General features: G+C 28.2%; 2 protein-coding genes across 2 annotated transcripts; one reads left to right on the top strand and one right to left on the bottom strand.

The window, feature by feature from the left end:
• Positions 1-3,445: 3,445 nt before the first annotated feature.
• On the top strand, positions 3,446-4,570 carry LOC130821315 (uncharacterized). The gene is made up of 3 exons (XM_057687015.1): positions 3,446-3,601; positions 3,706-4,094; positions 4,186-4,570. Exons 2-3 carry the CDS (start codon positions 3,711-3,713, stop codon positions 4,378-4,380), a joined length of 579 nt encoding a protein of 192 aa, XP_057542998.1. The 5' UTR covers positions 3,446-3,601; positions 3,706-3,710; the 3' UTR covers positions 4,381-4,570.
• Positions 4,571-7,812: 3,242 nt separating this feature from the next.
• Positions 7,813-10,828, bottom strand: LOC130821303 (jasmonate-induced protein homolog). The gene is made up of 3 exons (XM_057687001.1): positions 10,711-10,828; positions 9,606-9,991; positions 7,813-8,179 (listed from the first exon to the last, which is right to left on the bottom strand). The coding sequence occupies exons 2-3, from the start codon at positions 9,978-9,980 to the stop codon at positions 7,982-7,984; spliced, it is 573 nt and encodes a 190-aa protein (XP_057542984.1). The 5' UTR covers positions 9,981-9,991; positions 10,711-10,828; the 3' UTR covers positions 7,813-7,981.
• Positions 10,829-11,534: the final 706 nt, after the last annotated feature.

Here is an 11,534-nt window from a genome sequence, read left to right as displayed (position 1 = left end):
TATTATATTTTTTTTACAATATGCTATTAATAATTAATTAATTTAATAGATCATAATTAATACTTTTAAGGTCAAATTGATTTTTTTATATAAGTTATAATTGATCATTTAATTGATCACTTTAAGGTCTAATTGATCATTTTAACATCAAAATTAAAAACAATGAAATAACTGATCCATTGAGGTTATAAACATGTAAATAGAAAATTTATTACTTTAATGTCAAAATTAATCACTTTCAGATCAAAGTTGAATTTTTTTTTATTTTAAACAATTTATTTGAGGTTACTTTAAATTGAAATTGATCATTATTTAATGTCAGAATGGAAATCTTTAAGGTCAAAAATTAATTTTTTTATTTTTTAATTTTTGGGTTTTGGGCCATTTTTATTTTTAATTTTTTGGATTTTAGGCTGGTGCATTGTACCACCGTATATTGAGGATTTGAGGTAGTCTCTCCCAAGTATTTTGGTTACCATATTCCCATTTCTTTTTCTACACATGCTAATATACTTTAGTAATTGAACAATATTAAAATTATAAAAGTTAAAATTTATAAAATTCATTATATTAATACAAATTAAATAAGAATTCACTTGAAATAATTTTAATATAAATTGAGAATGATTATTAAATAGTGCCGAGAAACAGAAAGACGAGGGTAGGACGAAGAGAGTACGTAATTTAGTGATTCTTAGCTAGATAGACAAGTTGATGCGAGTATCTAATGCTTTAAAACCATTTTCATATACCACATGTGGTGTGTTTTGTTAGCTCAACAGCTCAAAATAAAGAAAATATTCGTTGTTAATCTTTAAAACAATACACAAAAGAATATTGAGAAATGACACGAACATATTTTTTGTCCCAACAAAAGATAATTATTCCATCATGATAAGAAAAGTAACGATTTCTTTAAATCGTTGTGACCTAAATTTTAAAAATAGAGAACCGAAAAAACAAATTTCAGGTACAATTTGATATCATCACTATTTAGTGATGCAAAACTTTCTCCGTTACATTATATTTGTTATATTTGACTTTTTACGCAATTTAATGCGTTATTTTGTTTATTTATATATTGAATTATATACAACTAAAACTTATAAAAAATTAATATTATAAAACTATACAATTAGACGATTCAAATAAAATGTTACTTGGCTGTATTTTAACGTACACATTAACCATAATACATAAAATAAGCTTAAACAATAAATAGTGTCTACAATCGAAATATAGCAACTATTTCATAACTGAGAAAGTATAATTAAATCTCATCATATTATGCATTAATTATGTCAAATAATCAATCAAATCAATTTGCTTTATTTGATCGATCAGTTGGACCCAATAATTAATTTTATATTTATTAACTTATTTTTTTCACTGTGAAATTAATGCTATTATAAAATTTTATGTATTTTGTATTTAATTTTTAAACATTGAATTTCTTATATAATACTATTTGGAAAATGCATTTCAACTCTTGATTGCTGAATTTTAACAAAAATCTTGAAACTTTACTTGAAACAGTAAATTCTTGCACGAATATACTAACAAGAAATTAAAAGTTTTACCCAAAAGAATAAAATTAAAAAAGGAAAAATTCGAAAAAGGAGATTATTGTCCAATCAAACTCACTAATATTTTAAAATCTCATTAAACTTTTAATTATTCTATTGACAACAAAAAAAATACAAATTCTTAAATGAGGCGGTTTCATAATATAGTCAATCTCTATAGGAGTGACTCATTTTGTTACATGTTAACATAGAAGCTCATCAGTCGCTATCCTAGCCACGCTGCTACCATATCCCATCCTTTTTAGTCGACATCCGTTGCCGACCAGAAGCCCCATGCCCATTTCACGCAGGGTTGTTCCTGAGGGCAGGAAAGGCGTGTCGTTGCCCAGGGCCCAGCATACATAGTGGGTCCAATTTCAGTATAATTTGTGAGTTTACAGTAGACATTTTTTAAAAAAAAAACCATGTTTGTGAGAGGACGAAGAGGATGAATCTTAAAAAAAATAATGTATTTCAATATAAAAGGATTCGTCAGTATAATTTTTTCAAGTATTTATCAAAGATTATAATTGATCTTCTATAGGAAGGGCTTTGTCTAAGGCCTAAAAAATATTTGGAACAACAATGAATTTTCACCGCCTACTAAGATAAGGGAGAAGGTCTAGTTTTCTTTTTTCTTTGTTTCCCTTTCGGTTGTCCCATTCACACCGATTGTTCTATTTATTTTTTACGCACTATCCAATACATTAATTTAATCAAAAATATTTCTAATTGTGCATAACTAAAAGTAATAAAAACTTGATATTAATAAAACTTACATTGAGACGAATCAAACAAGATTTCACTTGACTATATTTTGACATTTTAGATTAACAAAAAATACAAATTAAGAGTAATCGATGAATATTATCAAAAAATAAAATAAGACATTTACTCTAATTGGAGGGAGTATTATAGTGATTATGGAGTATTATGGAAGGAAAAGCTAACCCTAAGGATCGACATAACAATGCTTATTTTTTGCAGTTATTATGATAATTATTAATATGAATTAGTATAAAAACTCGCGTTTCGAATTTATTTGTAAGAAAATATATTTAAATATAACTTAAAAAGAATGAGAGAAATATATATATTATCATTGTAATTAAGAGAGAGAAATTCGGAGATAAATATATAAGCAAATTAAGTTCAATAGTATAAATACATTTGACAATCTATCTTAAAATATAACATGTGATATTTCCAAACTTTCTATTAATAGTAAAATATGATTTGATGGCCTTAATTGGTAAAGTATTATTTTAATACCTTAATTGGTGTAGAATTTGCAATATAAAAAAGAAGTTTGGCGACTGATAAACATTAATTTGTCACTAAACTTTTTTTTAATGTCAAGGTTCGTTGCGTGGTCTTACTTGGGATTATGATGAAAACACTATTTCTCCTACTTTGTATTTAAAATAAAATATTGATTATTTATATTCTCTCTATTCATATTTTTATCTAGATCTATGCATTATTAATTCATATCAAGCTTTATAGTGATCACCAATTATATAATATATACATAATTGAAGTTGTAAAGGGAAAAATAAACTCAATTATTATTGAGTATTAAAGCCTATATTTATAGTACAAGTTAGAGTATAGATGAAATACTATTTTACTAAGTTAATAATATTACAACCTAAGTAAAATGAAAAGAAACAGAATAAGTACAATGGCATTTCTCTATATAAACAAATACAACACATATATAATATATACTTAACAAAAGAACAATATATACTTTGATATCAATTATAATATATCACTTGATATAATATAGCTAGCATGTTGAAAATAGAGGATTCTTTAAGCATTTATAAAAATAAAAGAAAAAGAATCGAGATAGAGGCATCGGACAAGATAAGGAAGCATTAGATGCGATAAGATGATGGGAGGACCATCGTGTTTTAGCTTGCCTCCGATCATTAGTCGCTCTATAAATAGGCAAAGGTATTAGAGGTATTATTCATTGTCTTCAATACGTACAATCATAACAATTAGCAACATTTATATCAACAAGTGAGGTACGTAGATTTTTTCAAATACCTTATATCTGTGTTATATCTTAGTATTAATTTTTTTTTTTTTTTTTTGCTAATTTATTTTCTTTATGATCGAGTGACAACAGAAAAGATGGCATCTTCCCAGCAAGTAGCTAACATCAGTGAGGAGAACAGGGCAATCCTTTGTAAATTGAAGAATGACATTAAGGCATCTAATGGAGGAGTTAACCTGAATGCCCAAAGTCAAGCAACCACAACAATGAACATGAGCAATATGGGAGTGGGACAAATGATTGTTCATGATAACTATAATTGGTCTGGAAATGTTTTGGGCATTTACCCTACTATTAATGCTATGGATACCCGCAACTTTATGCACAGGGGTATCCCCCCCAAGGATCCACAAGGATCTTATGGGTGTGTCATCTATGCCGGGCCTAATGTTCAAGGTGGCGCTATTAATTGTGCATGGGTCTTGGCTTGGAAAGTTCTTGGCGACGGTTCTCCAAACAAAGTAATTAAATTTTCTAACATTTTATGTATGGTTCATAATAAAAATTGGCTTTTTATAATTGTTTCTCTTACAATAAACGTATGTATTTCAGATTTACGTGGAAACTGGAGTGCTTACCAAATACCCGAAAGGTGCTGTTAATTGGAATGCAATCAAAGCCAGTTTGGATAATTCTAGCAATGAAAGTCAAAATCGTGATCCACTTTCTGGTGCAGAGGCATCTGCCATGATTGATGCATCTGGCAATAATGCGGCAGCCTCTGCTCTCTTTACTGTTAGTCTTTAATTAGACTCAACATAATCAAACTAAATTGTGTGCAACAAGGAATTAATAGTACTACGTACTTATTATAATACTAAATAATTGTTGCGTATATATAAAATATACAATATATGCAACAAGGAAATACTCTGTACTAGTAACATATAATATGTACTACTAAATGATTGCTACTAATCATGATGAATTTACTATGCTTGTAAGGTCCTTTTATTTTCCAAATATATTTAAATAATATTTTTAAAATATTTAGTCTGTTTTACACTATTATTTTATATAGCATACTCGTTCTATCTCGTTATCTTAGCTACAAAATATAAAAAAACTTCTTGCTTCAATAATATTCAAAAAAATTTAAAAAGATAAATAAATATTATTTTTATTTTACTAGATCAAATACGATTTGAAACTATAAGATTCATTCAAATTTTAATTAACAATATTAAATGATCAGATAAAACTATTTAAAAACAAAATTCAGTGACTGTTATTAATAAATTACAATGCGAATGAAATTTCAATTATAAAATTCATGCTTAACTTCTAACTTTTTTTCTTTATTCCCTCTTCCCTTTCGCACGCATTTGATGAATGTGAAATCAAGTAAAACTCATAATAAAATTCTATAATTAATTATATTTGCTGTTTAAATTACACATAAGATCTTTCTATAAATAAGATTATTAGAAATTAGTATAAATATTATTATGACGTATACTAATTTAACTTTTTGTAATAATTATTAAAAGAATGTTAACAGAGCTTGTTATTAAAAACTAAAGGAAAATTTGATTTGAAAGGTATAAACTTTGTCTCATTTTCTTTTAAAGGTTTGAACTTTTGTTTATTTTTTTAACGGCTCGAATTTTGGAGTCCCTCCGCTTTTAAAGATTCCTTCGGTTTCGATAACCTTGAATATCAGGTTACCTTCTTCCTCAACCTGATTCTTCATCTTATTTTTTTCTTAAACCTTCACCATGGTCTCTTCGTCGGATTTCTTCCTTAAACCTTCACCATGGTCTCTTCTTCACTAGCTTTCACCTGCTACCGTGAAGATCATCGACGGCATAGTGATCAACCCACCTTCAATTCAATTTCATATATTATTTTGATTTTTGAAATCCCCAATTTCAAAAGTTAGGGTTTTCATTAATTTCAGATTTCATTTTCGATTGTCTTCACCATGTTTTTTTGGGGGTTTTGGGCAATTCTTCTTAGAAGACAGTGCATGAGCCTCTTCACTCATACCATAAGCAGCTAAACCTCTAATTAAACTGATATAAGCAGTTGCATCAGGTTTATGATTTCGTGAACATGTATAGCAACATCCAATTTCTCATTTCTGGTTTAATGTGTGCAATTTCTCAATCATAAGGTTCATAAATCTTCACACCAAATGTTGCCTCTTCCTCTTCTTCATTCCTCTTGATTTTTCAGGTTTTAATTTTCAAGTAAAGAAGCTTTTTTTTTTTTTTTTTTTTGTTATTGCAAATTTTTTTGTTTTTATGTTAAATATGAGGATGATGATGGTAAAGAGGTAGGAAGGGAGGATAATTTGGGAAGTGGTTGAAGATGGAAGTTAAACCTCATTAATGGAGGATCACTCTCTTAAGAAAACAAAGAAGCCATTGATGAGGAAGAAGAAAGTTGTTTTTGGTGAAGAAAAACTTATTCAACCGGTTAAAGGTCATTGGAATATTTAGAAACGGATGCACCCCAAAGTTCGAGCCTTTGAAAAATAAACAAAAGTTCAAATTTTTAAAAGCAAATGAGCTAAAGTTCGTAGCTTTAAAATCAAAATTTTCAATACTAAACTAATTTCTGCTTATAAGTGAAGTCATGGGCGGAGAACGGTCCTATTTATTTTCAATTATCATTACAAAATAATTTATTTTTATTGAGATATATTTTGCGACATTTAATTTAAATAGCTAATTGATATAGTGATATTTATTAGACCCATTAGCAGCATAATAAAAATCATACTAAAGTTTTTCGCAACATAAGATCTAGTAACATTTCTCATAAATATCACTTTAGACTATAGTAACAATTAAATATGCCACGAAATCAAAGGCCAACTAAATTGTCACTAATTCACTTTATATTATTATGAAACTTAAAATAAAAACCAACAATTATTACACTAAAAATATAAATCAATAACATTTTTTTTAATACTATTAAATCTAATGTCGCAAAAATTTAAATTTTTCATAGTGCGTATAAAAACGGCCCTTCAATCGCTATAATTACGAATTATTTCAAACACAATAGATGTAAACAATCAAAACAATAAACAAATATAACAATTATAACTAAAGTTTAAACTTCAAAGCAATATACTTAAATAAAAAAATTCAAAGTAGTTTTAGACAAAAAAGAGTGACTTTTATTTATATTACTATCAAATTTCACTATTAAAGAATAAAACTTTACAAACCTTTATTCCATCTTATTAATATATTATTGATAAAATGATTTACAGGCTTTTAATTTGTTTTATTTATAGGCTTTTAATTTATCTTTCCGGTATAGTTACGTCTTTTTTTCTCGAGCCGGGGAACTCTTTTGGCCGCGCTCTCCTTTATGGGTATGAGTTGCCGCCGTCCTCCCCTCCCTAGACCCTGTCCATAGTTTTTATATGAGCGGGATACATTGGGTAGGATGATGATGATAAAATGATTTACAATAAAAAATATATTATTTGTAAAGATTAAATTTTAAAATTTAAGAACAAGTAATTCGTAAATTTTTTAAAAAAATTATTCAAACAAAGTCGTAATTATAGCTATTGAAAAAATTATTTAAAAAGTTATTTAAATTAATCACTTATTTTTCAAAGTCATCAGTTAAAGAAGTGGGCTAATTATATGGTTCAGACTCATGGTAAGACAATTGCATACAAGACGAGTTGTTTAAACTACTATATTTTTTATGGACTAATAAATTTAGATTATAATATCGTTACTCTTTATCTTTCATAAATTATCTTTCACTAATAAATTTTAATAGATCAATGAGATATCATAATCAAAGTTTAACACTAAAACTCGTAAATCATAATAGATCAATGAGAAATCATAATCAAAGTTTAGCAATAAATATGAGGAGGGTCTGTGATGCATTCATACTTTTAGCTTAAAGAGTTCTCGTGTAAAGGATATCTTAGAGTATATAATATATCTCAGGGCCTCAACCATTATCTTACACTACAAGGAAATGTCTAAATAGCAACTACAAAATTGCGATGGAAAATAGAATGTTGTAGATTTTCAAAAATTGTGACAAACTTAGCGATGATATATTGTTTAGTCGCGAGAATTAAAACTTTGCTACAGTACCCAATTGTGTGTAGTAGTAGGACATATAATACAAAGTTAACAATTTGCTCATTTTGTGGAAATTCAATACTCCATTAGAAAAAACAATCCTCTGTTCTCTCATAAGCAACCACAATTATTGTTATATCTATATTGTTCCATGCTACGTCTAGTATCATAGTAACACAAATATTAATCATAAGAAATACAATCGTCCAATTCAAACGTACACATATTGCAAACTTATTATTTGATATAAGAACTTGATTTGCATTTTAATTTTTTTAATTTGTAATTGGAATAACATCAAATACAGCAGTAGCTCGGGTAATATCAGTTTTCTCAATTTGGGCAGACGCCTCAGTTCTAGTATCATTGTCTGCATAGCTGCTTCCGTTGGAAGAAACTTCTAGATTGGCTTCAATTTCATCCCAGTTAATTTTATCCGAGTATTTGTTTATATCCCCGCTTTCTACATATACCTGTACGCACGTGTCAATTAATTAGCCCAGCTAACATATCTGACAAAAATACTACACTAGTTACAATATCTGCTACCATGACTTTGATGGTCTGTCTATTTGGCAAAAGACTATTAGTTTTGATTGTTAGTCGTTAGCTTATTTAGTTGACTTGTTTGATAAACTTAAAGTATTGGCTGATTTTATATTGACTTTTTGGATTGTTAGATGGACCAGCTTTTTATATTACGTACGGTGATATTTTGAAAAATTAAGTATTATTCGTTGATTGTTTATAATTTGAGGAAAAACGAACCAACAACAAGCTGAAGTTTACAATACCAATTCAAAAGTCAACTCAAAAGCAATTTACCAAACTTAAGATTTAAAATAGGATACATATAGTAAATAAGAGAAGTAATATTTAATTACATGAAATTCATGTGAAAAGAAAATTCAAATTTGGTATTTAAATTTTGGCATTTGACTATTTTTTCATTTTCATTGGGGATATTGTTCTAATATCACATTTTTAAACGTAAGATTTATCGAATATGAAATTTCCACTAGCACTAAAAAATGAATTTTAAGTCGTCTTATGGTAAATAATTGTTACTTCTTGTATTCCAAAATAATTGTAAAGTTTGACTTATCATACGTACTCGCACACATTAATTCGACACTTAATATCTTTAATTATATATAATAAAAAGTAAATACTAATACTTCTTAAATTAGAAGGAATTCGGCAAGATTTCATTTGATTATATTTTAACTTTTATTTAACTAAATAGAGTAAAAAACACAAATTAATGGGATGGAAAATTAGCCTAAAAAATCTTCACTAATTCTTAAACACAAATTCTTGTGAGAGACGGTCTCTCAAAGAAATCGTCTTTAATTGGGTCAGCCCATTATTTAATTATTAAAATATTGTAAGTAGGCATTAAGAATGATGTAAGTAGACATTTAAGATATTGAAAGTAGGCATTAAGGATAAGGTATGTAAGCATTAACGATAATATAAATAGGCATTAAGAATACGGTAAGTAGAAATTAATCTTGATGGACTGGACTTGAGATACTTCTCTCAAAGACACAGTCTCTCAAGAGACTAGCTAATTCTTAAATGAGACAGTATCATGATGAGACCATCTCTATTGAGCTAGGCAAAATATAGTACAATTTTTGGCTTAGAGTAGTAATCACTTAACGTTAAAGTGATCACTTACAATTTTAAAATAAGCACTTTTCATAGTCTTAAAGTGATTACTTATAACCTTAAAGCGATGACTTACAATCTTAAAATAATTAATCAAAGAATGGGCTAATTATATTGGCCGATCTTACGGTGAGACAGTCTCATACAAAAGAAGCTGAATCATCTTTTAAGTTGCATATATTTGGAATGGAGGAAGTATATTAGAATTAAAACAAGATCATCTACCTTAGTCGGAGTGGTGCCATCAGCAGGTGCATGCCAAGCCAAGAGCCACGCACAATTATTAGGTCCATCGACGATATTACTGCCAGTATAAATGACGGCTACCTTAGACCCGGTTTTATTTCCTGGTGGATCTCCTCGGCTGGCAATACTACCAATACCACCTTTTCCGATGGTTTTAGGGAAAGTGCCAATTATGGAACCAAACCAAACATTGTGCTTCAGAATCTCCAATTCCAATCCCAAGGTTTCATTGTATATTTTTGATATCACAACATCTGACGATTGTGCTTGTGAATTCTTCATTCCTGCCGCATCAATTATCATTTTTTCCCTATTTTCCATTTGTTTTTCTGCGGGTTGTTGTGCGCTTGTCATCTTTATTTTGTCTGCCATCAAAATATATAAAATCGGTAAGAGATTCCTTTAATTACATCATTTCCGTTGGTGGGTATGTAAACTACCCATCAAATAATCAAAACCCAAAAAATTCTAGATTTTTTTCGGTTTGATTAATTCAATATTTAAATTAAAAAAACAAATTTGTAAAATTTATTACCCTTCTCTCTATTAATTTCTGTGATCATATTAGAGTATATAATATATTTTAGAGCTTCAACCATCAGCTAAAACTTTTGAATGAGTTTGTTTCTTAACATGGTATCAGAACCAACGTGATAAGAGGTTACAAGTTTGAATCTTAACCACAACTCATTTAAAGTAAAATATTCAGCGTTAATCGTATGAGAAGGGTCTGTGCTGTATTCAAACTTCTAACCCGGCTTTCGTGCAAAGGGGCGTGTTAGTATATAACATATTTTAGAGGCTTTACTATCAACTTAAGTTTTTGGTTAAGTTGGTTCATTGACAGACCATGAGTGATATATAATATAGATACATGATCATAACATGAAAATTTAGGTGTTCCTTTCAATGCAACCGCACCACCATTGGAAATGGTCTAATTATTTGTAAATGAAAGGAAGATGATAATCAACCTTGAATAGTACAAGCTATTAGACATGATCAGTACTAATTAAGGATTAGTTTAAGCCACCGAAAAAAATATAAAAGAAGAGAATTTAGAAATATTTGATGAACTCAATACCTTAGTAATTAGAAGGAGAGAATCAGCTACTACGTTGAGGAAGCATAGGGAAGGTTATAAATAATAAAAGGGGTTGAGTACATACACATAAAGGAGTAGTGACATTGAAAAAGGGATTCTTGAAACTAAAAAGGAATTTATAATTTTTCAAAAGAAATAAAAAGGAATTTATATGTATTTTCTGTACGCATTTTTGGATTAAAAAAATTATTCTTGATCATACCGGCAATAGTGGCAAAGAGTTAATATTCGCATAGAAAAGGTATAGTTTCACTATTAAATGACTTTAATTGCATGAGCACAAACAATTAAAAAAACCATTTAATATACAAGTGGAAATTCAATTTGCATTATATTTTTTTAATGTTTTTCACTAATAGATCTTTTGTGTAAACCTGTTCCACGGTTAAAAAGTCTGATACAAGACTATCCAAAATTTTTATTAAGATTTCAAATAGAGTTCACTATTCTAAAAGAAAAGATTTTTACTGTCTCTTATTCTCTTATGAATTTAAAGTATCATCGATTACATTTTTATCACAAATAAGACATACCTTCATTGGGGTTCGGCCTAAAATTGTTAAAATCGTGATTCTAAATTAAATTGAAAACAAGTTTCAGGATCGAATCGTAGATTAATTAAATGACTCTACAATTTTACAATATTAAATTGTAATGTCTTATACATATTGTTTAGCCATTTTTATTGCAAAAGGTCAATTAAAATTAGATTAATATTTAAAAATTTTATTATTAATCAAAATATATATACATATATACATCATTTGTTGTTTTTTTCTCATGTTTTTATGAATTGACTTCGA

Source organism: Amaranthus tricolor, chromosome 8, assembly GCF_026212465.1.
Source record: "Amaranthus tricolor cultivar Red isolate AtriRed21 chromosome 8, ASM2621246v1, whole genome shotgun sequence".
In the NCBI taxonomy this organism is placed as follows: Eukaryota; Viridiplantae; Streptophyta; class Magnoliopsida; order Caryophyllales; family Amaranthaceae; genus Amaranthus; species Amaranthus tricolor.
Note: the sequence above shows the minus strand (reverse complement) of the source record. Positions and strands in the feature narration are given on the sequence as shown.